This window comes from Pseudopipra pipra, chromosome 3 (assembly GCF_036250125.1).
Source record: "Pseudopipra pipra isolate bDixPip1 chromosome 3, bDixPip1.hap1, whole genome shotgun sequence".
NCBI classification, from domain to species: domain Eukaryota; kingdom Metazoa; phylum Chordata; class Aves; order Passeriformes; family Pipridae; genus Pseudopipra; species Pseudopipra pipra.
In genome coordinates, this window is record NC_087551.1 from 249800 (window position 1) to 272992 (window position 23193).

Sequence of the window (23193 nt, forward strand, 5' to 3'; positions counted from 1 at the left end):
CACCCTGTTTCATTATCTTGCCCAGAGCACACCCTGTTTTTACAGACAGTTCTGTGTGGTGATGTAGCTCATCACACATCCCAAGGTGCTGGGCTGCCCAAGCTCCAGCGCTCGGCACACGTCATTCCAGTGTGGAGCAGGCAGGCTTGGCACACATCATCCCAGTGTGGAGCAGGCAGGCTTGGCACACGTCATTCCAGTGTGGAGCAGGCAGGCTTGGCACACATCATCCCAGTGTGGAGCAGGCAGGCTTGGCACACATCATTCCACCAGTGGAGCAGGCAGGCTTGGCACACATCATCCCAGTGTGGAGCAGGCAGGCTTGGCACACATCATTCCAGTGTGGAGCAGGCAGGCTTGGCACACATCATTCCACCAGTGGAGCAGGCAGGCAGGCTTGGCACACATCATTCCAGTGTGGAGCAGGCAGGCTTGGCACACATCATCCCAGTGTGGAGCAGGCAGGCTTGGCACACATCATTCCACCAGTGGAGCAGGCAGGCTTGGCACACATCATTCCAGTGTGGAGCAGGCTGGCTTGGCACACGTCATTCCAGTGGTGGAGCATCAGCTGCCTGCCCTCTGTTACCCCCTCCCTCCCACCTCACCTACTCCAGCTGCAGGGTACAGAGCATCTCCCTTCCTGTGTGGTTTTGTCACACCCAGCACAGAAGACTTTGATCCCTGCAGGAGTGCCCCTGGAGAGTGGGGGGAGCTCCCAAAGCAGGAGCTCTCCTCCTCACCACCAGCACCAGGCATCACAGGATCTTGGGGAAAGAAAATCCACTCATCTCTCTGTTTCAGGAACGGGAACAGCAAGGAAGTAACAAAGGACTTGCACATATGGGTAACCAGTATCTAATCTAGAAATTTTTTATGCAGTCCATGAAAAAAAAGTCCATTTTAATTAAATACTTTTATTTTACCCACTGCTGTGCACTAAATTAAACTGCTTCAGCATTAATATATAAAACCATTACTCTGTGCATGCATAAGTGAGTTTATGCACGTGTCTGTATATAAAAACTATACAACTGAGCACTGCTTAAAATGCAAATAACAGATGATAAAGCCTCCCTCCTGACTGTATTAAATCCTGACTTGGGATGTTGTATTTGATTCTTGGTCGCTTAAAACTAGTATAAACGCGATGAAGTCAATGGAGCTAGCAATAATTTACATCCGTGGAAAATCTGGACCTTTGATTTTTAAATACTAACTACTGGCAAGAACTGAAAAACAAGCAACAAAAAGCCAGTCTGCAACATGGGGCCAGATGTTATTTTTCTTCTTTTGCAGTAATAGCTCAAAAATACCAAATTTAAAACAGAACTCTAAGAAAGGCTTGTCCTGGGACAGATCTTGGAGTTACATCAGCTTTCAGCCCTGAAACTTAAGGCTTGAGGCCACTGTTTACACATTCATGTTCAACCTGTGAAATACTACAGATGCACCACAATTTAAAGCATGTGCTGATAACCATTTGCCCCAATCTCCTCCATCATCAAGCTTACTCCCTCTGCCCTTCTGGCATCCCAGAGAGGCTTGAAAACGGGAGAATGACCCGTCCCTGGAAGAGTTCAAGGTCAGGTTGGACGGGGGCTTGGAGCAAGATGGTGTAGTGGAAGCTGGCCCTGCCCGTGGCAGGGGGGCAGCTCTGAGGTCTGTTCTGCCCTGAGACACCTCCCCTTGGCCATGAAAGCCCTGCTGGTGCCAGACAGGGGTTCTGGTCCCACAGAGCACACACCCTGTCCTGCAGAGCCGCGATCCCGCGGCACAGCCGGAAGCAGCGAGGGCAGTCCGTGCTCTCCCTCACCACCCTCACACCTCCTGCCACGCTCAGAATTCCAGCCTGATGTCATAGGGCACCCAGATTTTCTAATCCTGATTTTAGAATGCAAATAAAAGGCAATGCCTCCCACCCCCAGCACGCTTCCCAAACCCAAAGGAGTAACTCCCTGAGCTGTGCAGAACCTCACAGAACCCCAGAATCCTTCAAAGTACTTTATATTTCCACACACCCCCCTGAAGTTGCCCTTTGAAGTAGCACAAAAAACCACATGAGCTAGAGAACCTGTGACAGCTAGGACTGAATTTCTGTTTCCATCCCAGGCCACCCTTCTCAGTGCCTTACAACGATCACTCTCCTCCAGAACTGACATTTCCCACAGCCCCACTGCACTGCCCCCTCCATTTCCTTCCTCCTCTGGAGTCAGAGCAGAACACCTCTATCCATCATTTAGGTTGGGAAAGATGCTGTCCTTCAGGTGCTCTGAGCAGAAACCTCGCACTCTGTCCCAGCAAAACCAAGTCACATATTTTACAAGGCCCAGGATCAACAGGCACCAAGACAAATGACTTCATTCCCAAAATTCTTGGTACTGAAAGTCTAAAATTCTTAACAACCAAAAAATTACAGTAGCATAGATTTTCCTGAGAATTATGACATTTTACAAAAATGCAGCAATATATTTTTAAATGTTAAGTGGACAACTTGCATTTACCACGAGAGAAGAATAATTCAGGTGTGTAAAAAACTAAACTATTCTGGTATCTGGCCAATCTGGAACATCTGCATCTGGTAGACACTCCCTGTTACCACAGCTGTGAGCTGCCATCTGTAGCTCAGTCATGTCCCAAGGCAGGCAATGTCACCAAACAAGAGGACCACACTGGCTCTCCCCAGCTGCCAGCCCAAAACCCTACAGTGGAGCTGCTTTCCAGGCTCAGCATGTGAAAATCCAAGCACATTTTCTTCCAAGAGAAAGGAACAAGTCTGACCTGACAATTTTTTCACCTCCTCCTTAGAAATTCAGGTCTCAGGTTTCATGGAAGACTTCTCAGATCACCAGAGCGATGCACAGCAGCAACCTGGCATCCTCAGGTGTCAGAGAAGTAAAACCCAGTTCAGAAAGGTACAGCGTGATATTTATTCATATCTGAAGTCATGCTTTGCTTCTTAACACCTTTTAAATGCAAGAGCATTTCAATATTTGAAAGCAATTGTTCCTTTTCAGTATTTTAAACCTCTCTGTGGCCTTTTCCACAACACACAATACCAAAGGAGTAAACCAAACTCACTAAAGGGTCAAGGAAGCAAGTAGCATTCCCCTAGATACAAAGAACAAAAAAAAAAACACAACCAAAGAAAAAAGCCAAAATAAATCCCCACACTCAGAAAAATTCCAGTAATTTTAAAGTTACTTCAGAGGGGGAAAAAATAATCATAAAAAAGGACACAGGGTTCCTCCACTCCACTATTGTTATCCTAAATGTGGGTTCTTACTACATAACTGTAGTAACTGGTTGGTGAAGTACTTGGGAAAACATTTTCCCCCTCTTTGTGCTGAAGAATGCTGACATTTGCTACCTGCATTTTTTTCCAGAGATAAAGTAGGCAGATCCTTTAGAGGTGATGTAATTAAGAGGTGACTAATTGGCTGCAGGTAGGTCATTTCATTACAGTCCAAATGAGGACTACAAAGAGAGCAGAAGCACTCCTGAGCACACCTCACACATCCACAGCTCGTAGAGAGCATCTCCCTCCCACTCCTCTGCACAGCACTTCAAAAACTAAATAACTGAGCAGCCCATCACGAGCAGAACACTGTGAAACACAAGAGGTTAAGGTTTGGTTGTTAGCAAATCTGCTTGGCTGTGAGGCTTCTATGCAGGCAGAGGGACAGGGATGAAAAGGGGAACGGGGGTGAAGCACTACAGAGTGACCTGCACCAAAGGTCCTCCCCAAGGTACCCGATGTGGATCTTGTGGGGGTACTGCAGCTGTGTGCTCCCTACCACTGCTACTGCTAAATTCCCCCAGCCAGCCAGCCCATGGCCAGCACTCCCTGTTCAGGTTTGGCCAGGAAAGCTCACTGGCAGCCTAAAGCAAAGCACTGACTTGCTAAGTGGGACACCAAGGGAGAGCTCCCATGCAAATGGGGCCGCACTTCTGACTGGCTCTCAAACAACGTCCTCCTGTGCCTCTGACAGCAGAAGGTGTACAGGTTAAGATCTGTTCCTTGTTCCCTACAGGATTATCCCTTTTTTCCTCTCCCATTTTCATAATTTCTCAAGATATTAACATGATTCCTGGGTAGCAACAGTCAATTATCCCTTGGTGTTCTTCACTCGACAGCCGGCACAACACACGAATCTTCCCTGAATGCTCTGTGAGCCCTCACTGCACAGCCAGCCTGTGACAACACAGCAACCCCCAAACAACAGCTACAGCGGGAACAGGCTAATCACAGTATCACCAATTAAGCAAATGAGTCCCAGCAGTCCCACCGGTGCACATCTCGGCCATGTTGTGGCACGGAGGGCTGAGGGCAGGCTGCTCACGAGCCGGGAGCCAAGGGGTCTAATGAGGTTCTTTTCTCTCAGAATAAGCAGTGATTTAATTACAACTGCTTGATACACGTGCAGTGATGTATTCTGCAAAAACAGGCAGCAGCTTTCCAAGGAGGGCACTCTGAGCAGGAGCTCACCACCTCTCCCCTGCCAGCAGATTGTAGGGTCAACACTTGTCTTTGACTCTGGGGTTTATTTGTTGTTTTGCCACTTCGCTCCCCTTCCTTTTCTAATTATTTTGTTTCATCGATGCAAGAGAACACACCAAGTATGAACTGGGAAATAGCACTGCCACCTCTTGATTTTAATCACACGAGCTTGTATTATTTTTCTCCCTAAAGCTCCGGCTCCTGGAGTTGCACACATAATCACATGGGAATGCTGGCAAAATTTCAGCAAAAAGAACACAACTGGCCTCCTGTGTGTGCCCAGGGGGCCCTATTTTGCAGGGAACTGCATGGTTTTGGTGAGCAGTTCAGAGTTTTTAAGTACCCAGCCAAAAGCAGTTGTTCTGAGCTCCCCCTTTGGCACATTGTCCAGGTAAAGCCCTGCTGTCAGAACACAGCAGGTTCTGCCTCACAGGGAGGTGCTCAGGTACCTGCTCACCTGTACTGCAACACAACTAGCCATACGTGGGTCGTTGCCCCCTTAGATGGCTGAAAAGTCCTAAAGAAAGTACTTGGGACCACCTCTTATTGCCAAGAGATCCTGCAATGCAACAGTCCCAAAGATCCTGCAAAACCCAGCCCAGAAAGCAAATCCCAAGCCCTGAGCGAATCCAGAACGCAGCACAGAAAAGGAAAATCATCTGCAGCATTTCCAAGGAACGAAGCCAGCAGGCTCTGCAAGAGGAACCCCAAACCCAAGGGCTGCCTTTCCCAGTCCCCTGACCAGAGATGCAGCTGTCGGGGCAGCCAGCCCAGCCAAACCCACTGGCTGGTGCCACATGCCACCAAACCCCAGCACCTGCTCCCATCCAGAGAACACCCCTCCTTCCGGGCTGCAGGAAGAGACAACCCAGCCCCGTGCCAGCACACCAACCCAGACGAAATAAGCATGTTTTTATTTCTGAGGTTCTAACCCCAACATCACAGTTTGCTGACACTTTAGGTCTGGAGTTGACAAACAAACAGAAGCAGAGCGTGGGAGCAGAAGTTCAAACCAATTTCTGTCAAATTCACCCAACTTATGGTTCAGGGAGAGAACAACATCTTTTTTTTCTATTCCTTGAGGACATTTTGTATCTAAACTAACAACAATTTATTTTTCTAACATTCCCATGAGTGAAAGCAAGGTTTGGCAACTTGCGAGGCAGAAACTAATTTTTGCTTTTCATTTTGCTAGGATAAAATTAATTTTGCTTGAGGGAAGGTGACTTTTTTTAATTGGATTTAGGTTCAGAGAAGGAAAAAAAAAAAGAAACAAAAATCACTCTTCACACAGCATACTATATATGCTTCTGAAGAAGGCCTTCTCAAACTCCACAGTGGTGAGCAAGAGAAATCTCACTCACTCTGCCCACTGCTACTTCCAGCACCTTTTCACACGAACTACAGATGAATTTTGTTTTCTATGTCTTCCCATTTCCCATCCAGAAGCCCATCCTGCTAAAGCAAACCCCAGGCTTGTGACGATACGGCTCCTTGCATCCTACAGAGGCAAAAAGCAGAAGGATGCTCAGACAGGAAAGCCTGGCACTGCACCTCCAGGTACAAAGGCTGAGAAGTCTGCAGTGATGGAGTAGTCACCATTACCCTCCACACCCAGATATCAAGGCTCCACTAAAATCACGAGCACATCTCATCCACGTTTCATTTCCGTGTCTTCCACGCTCGAGTTCTCCACTTAACACACCCTGTTTCTGGCTCACAAGCCCACCTCAGACTGTGCTACAACTCTGGGACCTGCTAGACCCTCCTGCCACTGCCACAACCTCCTGAGCAGCTTTATCTGACAGTCCACCAAGAGACCACACACAACCCACAGAAACATCAGGAGCTCTCTGGACATGGTTCTGGGCAGGACAGCCCAGGAGAACTCAGACCACCTAAAGCTGAGCACGTGCAGAAGTCACTGTGCAAAGAGAGGAGTGAATGTGTAAGAGGAAAGAGATGAGAAAGCACAGCTTCACCCGAGGGGGTTTGGGTTTGTGGTTCAGCACCAAAGAAAGGGCCACAAGCACCAGCGAGCAGCCTGGAAGGGTTACCTGCTCCACAGCCAAGCACCACAAATTACATTATCATAAGCTATGAGTCACTGGAGAAATATTGATAAAAGAGAAAGCTGCTTTTGAAATCAGATGAGGAAACGTAAAAAATAATTGCATAAAAACTTCTTTGGCTGTTTAATTTAAACACTTTTGTGCCTGGGGCTCTAAATGAATATACCGAGATCTTTTCGTTCCTGCAGCAATCACGTATTTCCTGCTATTACTGATAATGACTTTAAAACAGCACACTTAAGCAGGGCTGCTGCTTTATTTTGAGCCTTTCCGAGGTGGGAGTGGAAGTGATAACACCGGGGGAGGATGGTGCTGACAGCTCGTCAGGGGAAGCATATGCCAGTCTAGAGAGGAGCTAATGAGGGCTGGCACCGGGACCTCCCACGGGAATTTCTAGACACATCATGTCCCATCCTGACAGAGCCCAGGAGCTTGTCACCTTCCTGACAGCAAATAAACCGAGTCTGAATGAACAGCAACCTTCAGAGTTTCTCCAGGGCAATCTTGAATTTGAATATGGTAGCACGGGGACCTGACCCAAAGCTCAATCCTTTTTGTTGGCTTCCAGCAGGTGAGTCACATTTCTGAACAGGACCAGGTGGGTAAATGATACTTTGCCTGAAACAACACGAGTAATTCTCCCTTTTTCCTCATAATCTTTTGCATGAGCTAAAACCTAGCCCAAAAATCACGAGCGTTTAACAATATCGCTGCTTCTGTAAATAAACTCTGTCCAACATTTTGTCCATCTCTAGTTCCACACACCTCCACGTGGATACCATGAGGACAAGGGGACAGTAGGGAGGCCAGAAGAGCATCTGCTGCGTGACAGCACTGTCAGACACTGCCATGAGGAGCCACCAGGATCCAAGAGGGAGAGGACAAGCAGGTATGACGGCAGGACTGGGCAATCAGGGATCCAGAGACAAGAGACCAGAGGCTCTTCAGAAAAGAAAGCAGGCTGCTCTGTTGTTCTGCTTCCACAGGCACTCAACACAACCAAAGCCAGCCACAGGCCCAGGCCAGAGCCCACAAAGAGCATTCATTTCTCAGCAAAAGGACTAAATAAAATAAAAATACAAAAAAAAGGGCTTCAGGCTGGATTCGGTCCATCCATTTCACCCCCTTAATATTTCTACCATTTTTGTTTCGAATGAAAAATGAGCAAAACCCTCACTATCTGGGCAGTTCTGATGATAAAATGCTACTAGATAGGCCCCAGGATAAACCATTAGAAAATAAAAATAGCAGTTGGCAAATGTCCTGGCAGGCACTCAAATGAGCCTGCAAACACCCGTGCAGCTAAAGAACAGACATCTTCCCTTCAGCACCTAAAGGTGTGTTTACTGCCAACAGCCAAGCACTGCAAAAAAACCACAAAACATTTCAACATGAGGCATTTGATTTCCCTCCCCCAGCAAATGAGGTGAAACTGCTTTTTTAAAAGCACCCCCTTTTGCCCAGCTGTAGGTGTTTACACGGGGTCATTTGGGAAGAGAGCAGGAAAAAAACCCAAGTCTTTCCAGGCAGCGTTTCCCTCCCGACACCTGCTGAAGGGAAGGAGGGGCACCTGAGTGCCAGCACACATCAGCCTGGTCCTGCAGGGGTGCTGAGGGGGTTTAAGCTCTGCTGATTCCCCAGTCCCACGAGCTCTGAGGGCCTGGTTACACCACTCGTGCGTTATGCTCCACAACAGCACAATTGGAGCCAAACCGCCCCGTCTCCTCCAGCAGCACTGCACAGGCAAGCACTTAGAGAAGGTAAAGGCAGACATGCCTGGTGAAACCCCCTGCTTCCTGACTGCTGGGACACTATCTGGGGTCCCATCCAGCACCAGCACAGCTGGGGGAAGGACTGTGCTGCCCTGGGGGCTGTGGGATCAAGCCTTCAATCAGCTTTGCCTGACAACAACAGTTACTGGTGTCAGGGCTGCACAAGGATTTGAATCACCCTACTGTCCACACCTTTAAACATGAAAGCTGCTGTTGGGAACTGTGCTGAACTCTTCATCCTCACCTGCTGGGATGATGGGCAAGCTTGCCTTAGACTGGACTGAGCTCAGCAGCTCCAGTGTCAGGTGCCCTGTCATCTCCACGGCTGTTTCACTGACTGTTAGGAGGGAGCAGAGGGATGACTTGTATGGGCTCATGACTGGTGGCCCATTTTGTGCTGGAAACCTGCCATCACTCCGAGTTGCAGGGAAAACGGAAAATTCCGAAATTCTTCCCAAAGCACAACCAACACCCCTTTGCTCTCACTTTGGTCTCTACATGACCACAGACAGCACAAACAACATTCAGAACAAGCTGCCCTATGGATGCTCTTTACAGAACCCCCTCTTACCAGCTCTGTTGCTCACTTCAGTTTGCTGAGCAGCACAGCTGATGCATTCTGCAGGTGGCCCACAGCCCACTGGGCACAACAGGTAACCTCCACAGACACTGCAGGAGTGCCCCACTCCCACCCAAGCCAGCTCAAACACCTCTGACTGCCCTCCAGCCCAACATTAACTATTTACATTGACACTGTAGTAATGGCCTAAACAAAAGCCACAAAGCAACACACAGGACCTAAACTCTGGTACTTTCACTTCCTTTTCCACAGCACTGGAATCAGTTTCTGTTACAGAATCGTATTCTGTTGTCATGCCATGACAATCCAGAGAAGAAACAGTAATTTTGCCTCAGTATTTCTGCTTTCTCTCTCCCGAGAAAACACGATGTACTCGGTAATTATTGTTGTACCTTCTGGAGAAGGCAGGGAAAAAACCCCACACCACAAATAAAATCCTACAGGCTTCCTACAGACCTGTGTTTGGTGAAGGCAGGCACTGAGGTACCGAGCACAGCAGGGGAAAGATCACTGCAGATGCTGATGTGAGGCTCTAAGCCTGGATCTGCACCACACTGGAGTTATGCAAACAAGCAAAAAATTGAGTAAGAAGAATTTTTGTACCAGTTTTTGCTGTTTAAAAAAGACTATAATCATCCATCTGTCCAGAAACGTTATTAAGGATTACAGCAGAGGAAAAACTATAGCAGAGAAGTGCAGCCAGAACTGTGTTAGAATTTCTCTTGGGGCACATAACCTACATAAGTCCCAAAGAACAGAGACAAACCCCTCCCTCCTCTCCCCAAAACTCGAAGATATGCAAGCTCTGCTGTGAAAAGCAGAGTTTATGGACTTGAAAAATCAGTAAACGTGGCTGTACAGGTGCTACAAATAGAGCTGCCTGGAGGTGAGGGAGCCAAGTGCAGGACGGAGGGGCTGGAGGCACCTTCCATTCCTACCTGGCTCGGTGCAGTTCCTGACGTAGGGCTGTCCCCCGCCCCCAGGGATGGCAGTCGTGTTCTGCTCTCGGGCTTGCAGCAGCTGTCTCCCACTCCACTTGTCACTGCCCTCCACAGAATAGCCCAGGGCATCATAACCTAGAGGAAAAGAGCAGTAGATACATGAGGAAAGGCAACTCCTGACTCTGTTCCTGAACACCTGAGGCAGCCACAACATTTGCATTTCAAAAAACCCAGGATCCCTCAGTTTTGAAAGAGTGGAGTTTCCAACCCTACTGGAAAGGGACACTGCCATCAGCTCCCCATCCCATGGGAGCCAGATGCATTCCTCCACAACTTCAACGCTTCATACCAGAAGAGCATCTGTGGTTTCACAAGAGCTGTAAGCATCAATCAGTTTAAAACTGGAGTACTAGCCACTGTTTTGGTTAAAAAGCAAACCAAAATAAGATGACAACAAAAAAAAACCTCACAAAACACCACACACAACACCTCAACTTACTCCTTGTGCACACATTCCACTGCTGTTAGGGACCAGCAAACTGAATCAGGGACCAGCTGAATTTTGCACGTGCTTCCACAACACTGAAGCCATTTCTGCTCAGGATTACAGCCAATTTGGTGCTGCAGGAGGCCCCAGCAACACCATGGTTGACACACAGCTAGGCAGGCTCCTCGGTGAATGTCCACACCAGCACAGCCTCCCTGCCTCCCATCACCAGAAACATCCACAAACACCAGGGGCATTGCTTTGTCTCACTTCTCCTGACTCTCCCCTTGCTCTGCTCAGCTTTGCCCCGGTGCTGCTGAGTGAAGCTCTATTTTAGCAATGTCAACAAAACCAGCTGGCTGATTTCCACAATACTCTTGGCACGAAGCTGGTCAGCCTTGGACACACACGCTCATGTGTCAGTTCCATGCATCCTATGCCAGTTCAGATTCAAGGCAGGAAGAAAAAAACTTTTTTTTTTTTTTCTTTTTAATCCAGGAGGCATCCACTTTGAGCAGGCACAGGCACCAAATCAGCAACAGAGACCTTGAGCCCCTCTAATAACAAACAGCATTTGAGTGGGATTTCCACCCACCCACCCATCTCCTTCCCACCAAGCAGAACATGGACTTTCTCACAAGGACTTCTGAACTACTCCTGGTTTTGTCCAGCACTTTGCAGACAGACTGAAAGCAAAACCTGAGATTCGAATCTTGGGACAATGTCTCAGAGGGTGATTAAGGACAAAGGAAAAGGTTCTCTGCGGGTCCCAACCCTTTTGTTCGGTTTCCTGGCACATCCCGAGGAGAGAGGTGGCCAACCTGAGACTTGTCTCTCCTGCCCAGATCACGGTCTGCTCAGGCAGCTCCATGTCACACTACCAGTGAGGAGGCAACACTTGGGAAGGGGCTACCTGGAAATACACATCCCAGGCCAGCAGCAGTGCCTGGGACCATCATTCCCACAACACAGAGGAGTCATCTGGGTGCACGTTTGGTGGAAGAGCCACAGCTGCACAGACAGCCTGAAGCACCCCTGTTTTCTAAGCAAAAAAACCACTTAACTTGGTCAACTACATGTCACAATTTGAAGCTCCAAGCACTTTGTCCTTACTATGCTCTACTAATGTCAGAGAATGGAGTTTGCTGCCAGTTTAGTCTGTAAGCACCAGTAAGATCAAGCTGATGGAAGTGGACTGCGTTTCCCAGAAGGAGCACAAGCCACAGAGCAGCACCAGGCACCTCCCATAACAACAAACACTCTGGTCATCTCAGCAAAGCAGTTTCAGTTCCACATCCAAGCTGCTTTCAAAGCAGGGGAACTCTTCTCCAAGCAGCTGATGCTTCACGGAGTGTCACTGCACAGAGAAATGGCACAAGGGAGAACACGAGGACTGCGACGGCCCCGGGGCTCTGGCAGAACCTCTCCTGCTCCCTCCATTTTGTCTCGGATGGCAAACTCTTCTGAGCAAGGAGTAAAGAAGAAGAAAGTCACTTAAGGTGACTTTGGAAGGGGAAAAGCTTAATTTGGCAATAGAAGTGTTTATAAAGGCTACATCCAGCATCGACAAAAATCAGCATAAAGAGCAGCGGAACTGGTGCACAGCCGAGCTCGATGGGACAGCTCTGACCTACACCAGCAAAAGCTCTCCTCTGGTACCTCCAGGTTTGAGCAGAGCCAGCTGTCCCTCGGCAGGACGTGCAGCTCACTGCCCCCAAAATCCTGCCTAAGGTATCTCCACTCTAAAACACATTTTGCTCAACAGAGCAGTAGAAAATAGAAGTTAGAGATGAAAGGAGATGCTTTTTCAAAGGTTTGGCCTTCCAAGGATTTCCCTGTGAAGACAGGGACGCATCAAGATTTTAACCTTGCTAACAAGGACACTTCATGACACATAACAAGAGTCCCTGTGGTGTAGTGGAGGCAGCTCGAGGGCTGCCCTGTGGCACCAGCTGTGCTCTCACCCACCCGTCCAAAAAACAACTCAGAAAGCTGGACTGGTGTGGAATTTGGCAGATGCAGTCAAGGAGGAGCTGACTCTCTGCAGTTTAACCCCTCACATGTGGCTGCCTATACAGCAGGGACCTCACCTGTCCCACTGGACATGAGGCACCATGGATTTGGCCTGGCAGCATCTCTCCCTGCTTCAGGTGCTGGCACAAGGCACGAGTACCAGGGACATCACCTTGGCCGTAGCATCCCACAGCAGGGCTGTCAGGAACCCAGGCCACCACCACAACCACGGCCAAACTCTTCTTCCCAAGGAAAAGTTATAAAAAGAAAGCAAACAGTTCTCTTTCTCAAGTGCAGTTATTCAGGATTGGATGACTTTTAACGGGAAACACAACAAAGACTTTTTCATTTCCTCAGCAGAGGTAAAGACTGCTAAACACCCCGCATTAGCTACTCTGCCATTTTGGGCAGGCCAGATTGAACACTTCTCCTACTTAATGTTCTAGCTGCTGGCTTTGCACTGAAATACTGTGACAGCCTCTAAAACTTTGCTACAATAAAGAATTTTTCCGAAGTGCTGCACCATAGCCTATTTCAAAGTGAATGAATTATTTTTTTTAAGCACTGAACGTTGCCACAAGGTATTTTCCACAACTCCAATTACCCAGCACCAGTTTTACATTACACACTCGGAACCCGGGTTCTGGAGAGCTTCACTCGCGCTTCCTCACAGAGATGTTCCCATGGACAAGCAGAACATGAGTCACTTTTCCCTGTATTTGTGCCTGCTCTGCATTTCGTAACAGCACTAAGACAATGCGGACGGTGCGTTTCCAGGGGCCGCATCTCTCGACATGAGACGGGGAGCACACGAGCCTGTGTCTGCTGGGAACTCCTGTCCCTGCCAAGCTGGGGTGGCAGTCTGGTGAGAACAGCCTCTCCAGCAACATTGCTGATCTGTTCCACTTACCATCAAGAAAATGAAATAGAGTGGAAAGAAGAACTGATCGGATTGCTCAGAACTCCTGAAAACGCTCTGTGTGTGACCCAGATCTCCATGTGGGAACTCAGGAGCTCCTTACGCTACTCCAGATGGCTCTAGCTGGAGTTCACAACTTTCAGCACTGCAGAAACACAGCCAAACACATCCCGGGTGTGCTTCCCAGCACGAAGAACACTACAGAGCTATACTACATCCCCACGTGCCCCAACTGCACTCCGATCTCACAAGCGCGTTTATTGTCAGCATCAAGGCACGGGAACCCCGCAAGCCAGAAGAGCATCAGGACCTTGGAGCAGACATCAGGTTTGTCCCCAGGGGGACACACTGGGGACAAAGCAGACATCAGGTTTGTCCCCAGGGGGACATACTGGGGACAAAGCAGGCTGGTGTGGAGCTGGGGGTGCCCCTGCCCTCCCACAGGACAGACAGACAGCACAGGAGGCCTTGGCACAGCTGGGCAGCACACCCGAGCCAGCCAAGGGAGACCAGAGCACCCAAACCCACTGCTGGGAGAGGCACAGAGACTCACTGACCACAGGGCAGGGCTCGGCCTGACAATGCTGAGGGGCAGCAAGGCAGCCAAGAGGGAAGGTGCTCATGGAGCAGCAAAAGCAACAGGCTGGGGGCTGGCCCAGTCAAGGGGACAGCTCTGTCCCCACTGCCTTTCCCTGGCATACTGCACTGCTGCACAGGGCTCCACAGAGCTGGCAGGTATCCTCAGCTCTCACTCACAATAAACTACTTTCTATGCAAACTGCTGGCTAGAGCCAAAAACAGCACAGCTCTTCCGAAATATGCTTGCCCTTCCTCCTCTCTCGTCTGTCCCTTTTATCTATTGTTTTCATGGTGGCAGCTTTGGATTTTGGAGGGCTGGTTTCACAACCAGCTGAATTATCTCCCTCTCCCTGAAATTTTCTACAGTTAAAACAACAGGGAGGTATTTCAGAGAAAGAAAAAAGCTGGAACAAGCAAGCACAAGCTTCCACGTTAGGCTACCGCAGAGGGGGGGAGCAGTGGTGTGGTGGCCTTAAGACAGACAGGTGAATCCTCTTAGAAGAGCAAGACTCAGCTAAATTAACGCAGCATCTCCCCACAGCTGCGCTCCCACATCTCTGTCCCTTTGGCCACTGGCCCCAGACCAGCCAGCCCCTGCACACAGGTGTTTCTCCTACCACCATCAGACCTGCTGCAGACCATCACCACACCATCTGAGCTCGGGACTGCACAGGCATTAAGCAACAGCCATAGATAGATTATCTTTCTTCATAGACTGATTTGGGAGATGCTTTCATTTCAAAAGCAGCAGCAGCAGCAAACACCACAAATAGAGTATCCTCAGGGGGAAAAACAACAACAACAACAACCACCCAGAAATCCTACACCTGGCTTTGACAAGCAGCCTGCTCCTTCCATCTGATTTCAAAGCTGTATTTCCACACGTGCCAACCCAAAGGGAAAGGTGCAGAAGGGCAGGGAAGGCACACTGCCCATGTTAATATCTGCCAATGCCTGTACAACACGAGTGGGGCACAGAGGCCAAGCTGAGGCACTCACCAAACAGGGCAGGGTCCCTGCACCAAAGACCCCTCACCACATACCCTCCCAGGTATTTACTAAGTGACCACTAGCAGAAAAAAAAAAAACACCTGCAGCCCCCACCAAACCCCAGGCACAGTTACATCCCAAACACTTCTCAGTGTCACAGAAGTAACTGTAGCCTCTCTTAGAGATCCAGCCTGGTCCTAGAGGAGGATAACAGACCTGAAGGAGTGAACCACAAGTCCTCCTGTTGCCCTACCAGTGAGCACACAGTCAGTCTCTGTCCAAACCAACTCTCTTCTCTGCCAGTTTGAAGACCCCTTCAGAGGCATCAGAGCGCCTGACTGCCTGAGCCCAGAGCCCTGTCCCAGCCTCAAACACACCACACATATCACAAATGCTGCCTCTGTAGCCCCCGTCCCTCATGGACACCCTCAGAGGAGGCAGAAGGCAGATACCCACTCAAGAACAACACAACCTCCACACTCCTGGGCACTTACCGCCTCGGCAGCAGGTCCTCCTCACAGAGCCTCACGTGGCTCCCACACACCTCCAGAGAGGGGCTCACCAGCTCCCTCCTAAAGCACACTGAGCCCACCAAGGGCCCCAGGAAGTCTTTGCCCCTCCCAGCCTAACAAGCCCCAGCTGAGTGCTGCTCACAGCCCAGCTGCAGCCAGGAGGGCAGGGCACGCTCCCAAGGTCCAACAGCTCTCACAGCAACAGCTAAAATGTGACTTTGGGCTTATTTTAACTCTGAAAAGCTACCTACCATCTGAAAGTGAAGTTGCCACATGCATTCTGCTGGGGTCTGCCTCTGCTCCCACCCTGCAGGCAAAGAAAACTCCAAGGTCAGGCAGTGCCTGGTAGAAATGCACTCACGGCTCATCAAGCTCCAGGTGAAGCCCATAAAGCACTTGATTGTTCATTACCAGTTTGTGCAGAAACTTATGTTTTCTTTATTATTCATATCAGGTTGTCCATTTAATTGACCATTCCCTTCTACTTGATTTACACTTAAATGCAAAAGGAACAGTACAGCACCTTGTAAAAAAACCACCACTTTTTACATCTCCCTAACATGCCCCCTGTGACTCGGCCCCGCTCTAAACTAAACAGGGTTTTTCTCATGATAATCTTTTCATTTCTTTAATAACTTCCCTAGTTTTTCTGTGGATGTACCTCTGTGACTCTGCTCAAACCACAGGTGATTCTCAAGGTGACAGTTTCCCACTGATCTGTACAACAGCACTGAGTATTTTTAGCCTGATTCTCTGCTCTTGTTTCTCAGGGGTATCTCACTCTCCGCTGGCACTCCCAACTCATAAACATTTCACCTGGCACAAGTGGAAGGTCTGGACGCTGCTGATATGATCTCTGCTGCTTGGCAGCCAGGACTGCCCGGCGTGATTTCCACGGCGCCCTGGCACAGCACACCTTCCCTGAGAGATGCTGCCCGTTCCTTCTGCCCCGTGACATTCCAAACATGAAGTGGTTTCCTAATCTCAGCCAGCAAACTCTGCTTTTGTCTTCTCCTGCTTCTGTGGCTGTCACAGAGGAGAATTGCAGGGGTAGCTAGAGCAGCATCCTTCACATCACTCCGCTCTAGATGCCAGCACTTCCCCCTCCCACCACCCCTGCCTAATAAATAGAAAAGACATTTTCAGAGGCAGAAAAGGAAGATGGGCAGCAAATCCCCCTCCCCAACATGTCTTCGGGGCAGCTCCTCTCCCTGACCAACCTCCTTCCCAAGCACCTCTCTCTGCTCCCTGTGAGGGATGCCAGCAATCCCCAAGCACATCCAGACTCCCTGCTCCTTCCTTTCCCTGCACTTCCCCAGAGCCTCCCTTCCCGGAGAAGGCCAGGTTCACAGCAGGAACAGTGTGCCACAGGTGGCTGTGCCACAAGTCACCCGGCTCATCTCAGCCTGCCCGAGCAAACTCAAGCATCACAATTTTCCTTCTTCATGGTAGACAGCAAAGAAAACAATTAGCAGCAATGAATTAAAAATAACCTAAAACTGATTTTCCATCAGTAACAGTGCTACTTTTTATACAGTTCCAAGATCCTGTGGCTGCTCAAACCTGGAAATCATGACCCTACAAGGCTGAAAAAGCAGTACTTGAGAGCCTCACTGTTACCAGACAGACCCTTGTTTCTTGGAGGGCTTGGGTAGCATGTTACAGAAAGAGTGTAATTCTCTGGAGAAGACATTTACCTTTTAAAAAGCAGTGAAAAACAAGTTCTATTCCAAACCCACGTGACAAGGGCAAATACCTGGGGTTTGACTGAGGGGGTTTGTGCTCAGGAGCTGAACAGTCACTGGTCCTTCCCCCACATTTATATATTTCTCTCCTAATTTTGGGCTGACAGAGTAGGAGAAAAGACAGTTTTGGGTCAGATGAAATGTTTTAATCAACCTGGAATAAAGTCTTTTATTTTGGTTTGGTTTGTCCTCTTTTACACTTTCAGCTAAATATAATTCTGCAGAATTAAATTTAGTCCGAGAGTATCATAAAGGCGTGCTGGGAAAAGAAACATAGCAGTTCTTCCCCCTTCCCCCCCCCAAAAAAAAAAAGAGAAACCATGAGTTTTTCCCAGTTAAATTCTAAAACGTATGAAATGTGACACCCTCGTGCACAGCAAACCCAGAGCTCCCAGGGACTGCAGCTGGAACAGGCCTGCTGGGTGCTCTGAGCACTGAAAATAAGCCACCCCTTCCAGGAAAGAAAGAAAGAAAAGGAAAAAAGACTGTCATAAGCCCTGGCTCCCAGTCTGGTATCTCTGATTATAGGGAAGCTGTCACAAAAGAGAGGGTTTTTCATGCTTTTCTCCACAAAAGATAAAGAAAAAAATGGAACTTGCAAAAAAATAAACAAGCACGAGGGAAAAAGGAGCTTTTGTGTCCAATTTCAGTACAAACATGTTTTTCAAGTTAAAAAGACTATTTCTCCTCTCTCTTTGCCTTACAACTCTTTTCCCCTTGTGTTTCCCTGCAACAACAGTACATAAATCTGTAACTGGTATTTGTTTAATCGTTGTTATTTACTGCTTCCACGGCGCTGCAAACGCGCGCTCTGAGCACGGAGACGAGGTCTCGGCCCCAGACGAGACACCAGCTCTGATGTTTAACCCCACTGTTCAGTACCAAGCCTGGATCTGCTCCCTGGGAGCAGCCCCAACGTGATGTGACATTCGGGGAAGGCCACTGATAGCCAGGCAGGGATGAAGGAAGCAGGGAAAGCCCACCGAGGCTCGGGAGGGCCTGCGGGAGGGCCCGCCAGGCCTGGCAGCCCTCACAGGCTGAGGCGTCTCCTCTGCCCACCTGGCGTGGCAGAACTGCAGTACCAGAACAGGGATTAAAGCACGATGAAATGGGAGTGTGCAGGAGCTGGGCACCGTGAACGAGCAGTGAGGGTTAAAGGTGGGAGTCCAGGCCCTTCGGAGTGGGGGCCATTCCCCTTTTCCTGTACCTGTCGGGAGAACACCCTCGGAACTGATGCTGTGCCCTCCTCCCCAGGAAACTGAATTCCCGGCACTAATGCAGCTCTTTTGTTCCCAGTGCCCGGCACTAATGCAGCTCTTTTGATCCCAGTGCCTGGGGCTGACATTAACACCGGAGAGCAAGAGCCCCAGCAAGATGCTTCAGATGTTCCATGGTGCTTGTGGTCCTTCACCCAACCCTGCTCCCTACCACTGGCCTGCAAATGGATCTGCTCTGGAGCGGCCATAAGTCAGCCACAGGCAAAAGGGCTCCCAAGAGGAGAAAGCATCCATCAGGTGTCCTTGTGGAAAGCCTGCTTCTACACAGCCAACAGAAGCACGAGGCTTCCTGTGCTCCTAGATCAGCAAACGAGCAAAGCAGAAGTACCAAGAAATCTTTCAGGTGCTATCTGCATCTCCTATCAACCCCCAACACTAACCCTTCCCACCAGCTCTCCAGGCACCAAACCTGTCCTTGGGTGACCATGAACGGTGCCTACCGAGGGTCCCCACACTGCACCCAGGTCTCTGCCCTCGCTCAGACTGATCTGTGTTGCTAAGCCAGGTTGAAAATTACCTTAGTCACAGAGAGTGTTTTCCCTATGGTACCCACTTAATTAAATATTGAAAGAGCTATTACCTTTCAGGGATGCCTGTGCACAGGCTGTGTCCATTATTTATAACATAATGTATTCATTATGCATTTTATCTCATGCTCCTATCTGCTGATCTCAGAACAGGCCCTTAAACACAATTTTAAGCAATTAATCCTACCTTAATTACAGACAAATATATATAGAAGCCTCAGGACATCTCTGCCTTATATTTATTAGAAGTAAGTAAACATATCTAGAAATAAATCTGGTACTCAGGAAAGAGAAGGATAAAGCCCAGCAGCCACGGGAATCACAAACCGGAGCCAGGCACGTTTCAATCAGCCAGGGTGACAGTTCCAGCTTCAGCTACCTGGAAAAAGTCAGTCATGTCCTGCTGCAGGTTCCCTCCCACAAGAGGATCTGCTAACAAACCGCACCACCTCCGCTCCTCCCTTACACACTGATGGCCCAAACCAAGGCTTAACACACCAAAACAGCCGGGCTTCTCCTGCCTCCCGTGGGCCTCCCGACCTCAGCCACCGGCACAGCCATTCTCCCAGTCAACAGGTGTCACTACTGAGCTGTCCCAGGTTGACCCTGGTCCTTCCCTCCAGCTGAGAGCTCGTCCCTCATCTCTGCAGATGGATCTGGCTGTGGAGCTCAAGCTCACCTGAGCACATGGGTGCCAGCCCCAGCTCCCCTGGGCAGGATGCACGTGGGGACAGAGGGATGTCACAGGACAGGGAGTGCACAGCCACTGTCCTGCTCCTTCCACTCGGCTTTGTACCCTCTGGGTCCCTTTTCCCAGTCCCACATGAGGAAATCAGCCGTGGGACTCCCTCCAGCAAGAACCAACTGCTCAGCCTTGCATCTCTCTGCTGCAGACCCTGAATTTTAATTTAACTCCCATTCTCTCTCCCATACCCAAACCATCATGATGGCAACTGAAAAAGCTTTTCAAGGGCTTGGGGAAAAAAGAAGAAAAGGGGAAAAAAAAAAAAGCAAAGCATCTCTACACACATGGAGGAAGTACTTCATAAATGACCACAGATGAATAGAGAAAACTATCAAAACCAATTCTTGGCTTCAGCAGCTTTTAGATTGGCCCTTACCAGGGGGACACCAGCACATGAGCCTGCTGAAGGTTTTCAAGGGCTTCTGTACTAAAGCTTGACTGAACCTTGTAGAGACTCCTTTGCAGACCCCTAAAAAGGCAATCTGTCCCTACAAGTAGATGACTTGGATGCAATTTGTGTCCAAACTGCTAACTACACTCTTACTTTTTCCACCTGGGGAATGTTCCCTACCTGCTGGAAAAGACAGTCACAAAAGCGACCTGAGCACAAACAGGTACCAGTCCCGAGTAGCACAGCAGCACTTCTGCCCCTCTCCTCTGAGAAATGAGCCTGGCCTGGAACGCCATAAAGTGTATAAAGGAAATAAATAATGCTATAGAGGGGAAAAAACTTTCTATTTTTAACCAGAGATCCTGGCACAAAAGGATAGTGCTCTACATCATACCAGAATCAAGAGTTTGATGCTGTCTTTTCTTTATAAGGCTTTAAGACAGGCAGACCCCCCAAGAAGTGGTAAGCAATTCTTTATTTACCCTGTAGTGAGACTCTGAAGACCCGGGTTTAATTCACTGCTCTGCTATTAGCCCGTGAGGTGACCTTGGACAAGTTGTTCTGTCCAGATTCTCAGCTGGTGTCAGCTGGCACTGTGCCACCACAGTCAATTTAAACAATTTGAGACGCCAGCCCCAGCGTCCTCGGGTGCTCAGCCTCCCTCTCCCAAACAGCCCTGCCACCCGCACACGGCCCCACGCCTCGGGTGCTGCGGAGCCACGCACCCGAGGGACACACGGCGGGGTCAGGAGAACTCGTGCTTCCCCTGGAAAAATACATGGCTTTCACTAAAATGAAACAAAAAGCCTTGGCTTTTTTTTTTTTTTTTTAATAGCCTTATGGTCAGGGCTTTAAAAATACTGCTGTGCTCTGGTGAGACCCCACCTGGAGTACTGCATCCAGCTCTGGGGCTACCAACATCAGAAGGACGTGGACCTCTTGGAGCGAGTCCAGAGGAGGCAACAAAGATGCTCAGAGGCCTGGAGCACCTCTGCTATGGAGACAGGCACTCCTGCAACCTCCCTTTGGATCATTTCTTAACTCAAGAGGCTTTTACATTACTCAGTTACTTTCTCGGAAAACTCATCCACTTCTGAACGAGCTTGATTTGCTGCCTCCTCCAATTCAGTGCAAGAATAAATCCAAAGAACACGAAACTCAATTTATTTTACTTTGTCAGCAGTCAGCAGCAAAATTAACTTGAGGGGGTTTTTAAGCACTGCCTCTTCTCCCCCTCCCTCCCCTCTAATGCCTCTGCTTCCTGAGAAGCCCACAGCCAGCAGCACTGTGCTGGGAGCACCACCCATGGAACCTGCTGAACGAGCGCGCTGTGAACAAGCAAGCTGTATCTGACAGGTCACTGCGTTGGAAAGGAGCCCTTTGGGACAAGGATTCGTCCCAGCTTGGTTTTCACAAGGCCTGTGAGGACCCTGGCACCAGCCAGTGCACTCAGTACTGCAGCAGGATGGTCCCTGCCCACAGAGACCCAGGATGTGAAACCTGTGCCCCGTCAAAAGATGTGACCCACGGTGCCCTACGCTGGTTCCACCCAGGGGCTGGTCCACCCAGCTGTCCAGCAGCCTACATCCAGAAAGGGCTTCATTCCACCCCGTCAGTGAGACCTCTCCTGGCTGTGCAGTTCAGCAGGGCTGTTGTCCTCCACAGGGCTCTACAGCATCCTCTGCCCCAGCCCCACCACAGCACCGGGCACCCTCCTGCAGGGAAGAGAGTGGAACCCACGTGTCAAGTAGGATCACAGCCAGAATCCCCACCAGCCCCCAAACTGCATGGCACTCACTGACCACAAAAGCAGGGCATTTAACAGCTCTTTTCTGCTTGCCACCACCCTGGGAGTCGCACATCACGTGTACCTACTCTTTTTTAACAACAGAACTCCATTGCAATGGGCCTTTTTGTACACGTCATGGTGCATAACCTCAAATGGCACAGCTTATGCTCTGCTTTCCCTAAAATGAACTGCTGCACTGTGTCAGTGTATGCAACATTCATTTACAAGAGTTTCTTTCTGTCCCATTCTCTCAACAAAATACAAATCAACTATTACGTAGAGGTGCACTGAGAACTGCAGGGTAGGTCTTCTCAGAGGAGAAAGCAATGTCCATGTAAGGCTCGTTTCTCCTCCTGCTTTATGTTACAGGATGTTCTGGCCATCTTAGGGAAAAAAAACCAGTTGAGTCTATCTCTGAATGAGGATTACTTTAACAGCAGACCCTTCAGTTGTTTGTAGCTCAGTTAGCACATTTTTGGCTTGCATATCAAAAAGATTCTTTTCCTGGACTTTAGCAGGCTCTTTCCCAGTGGAGCTATCAAAACCTGCTTGCAGTTCTGGTTGGATAGGTGATGCCTGCTGCTGGAGCAAATGCTGAGGATGAGCCTTGGCATACCAACGTTCCCCTTAGAGGAGCTCACTCAGCAATATCAAAACACGTCTTTCTCCTCTTCCAGCACTGCAACAGACGAGATACACTGTGCTGAGGGCAGCAGGACACCCTGGCTATGCACTTCAACCCCTCAGCCACCATGGGGCCACAGGAGCTTCCCGGGGCTGATCCATAAGGACACGTCAGAACACTCTGGACAGTGCAAAACCCCATCTGCAGACCTGAGCTCCATGTGAGTCTGACACTCCTGTGCCAGGAGAATCCCAGGCACTTCTCTCGTGCCTCAGTTTCCCTGTAGGCTCAGCCCTTATAGTTCGAGGACATGCTTACTTGCCTCATTTCCTCTGACAAGACCACAGGCTGAAGAGTGGCTTGAGTGACGAAGGACCTGGTTAACCTCGTACACACACGAGCCCACGTGAACTCAGGCCCAGCCCTTCCCATGCCGCAGGTCCCTGGCCTAACTGCCTGTGGGCACACAGACACGGCTCTGAGCCAAAGCCCCGCACACACCACTGCAGGTACAGCGAGGTCAGGCCAGGCCGAGCACCTCAGCCACCTCACACAGCTGTGGGCTCACAGCTCTGCAGAGGATGGCTCCAAACCCACCAAATCCATGCCTCCAGACCCCTTCTCACACCCCTTTGAGCGCAAGAGTGGGTTTTCTCTATGAAAGGTATGGCCCCTTCTCAACACACGCTCACATCCACCAGCACATCGCCCGTGCCCCGGCCTGCCAC

The 23193-nt window shown here is 49.5% G+C and overlaps 1 protein-coding gene across 3 annotated transcripts in view; it reads right to left on the reverse strand.

The window, feature by feature from the left end:
• Positions 1 to 23193, reverse strand: part of SLC24A3 (solute carrier family 24 member 3) — a 122157-nt gene that overhangs the window by 91938 nt on the left and 7026 nt on the right. For 2 of the 3 annotated variants that reach the window (XM_064650913.1, XM_064650912.1), the window contains exon 2: positions 9864 to 10001. In XM_064650913.1, the coding sequence (XP_064506983.1) occupies positions 9864 to 10001 (138 nt within the window). Of the gene's footprint in view, positions 1 to 9863; positions 10002 to 15617; positions 15661 to 23193 lie in introns of those variants that run through there. The other variant, XM_064650914.1, reaches the window with a different exon arrangement.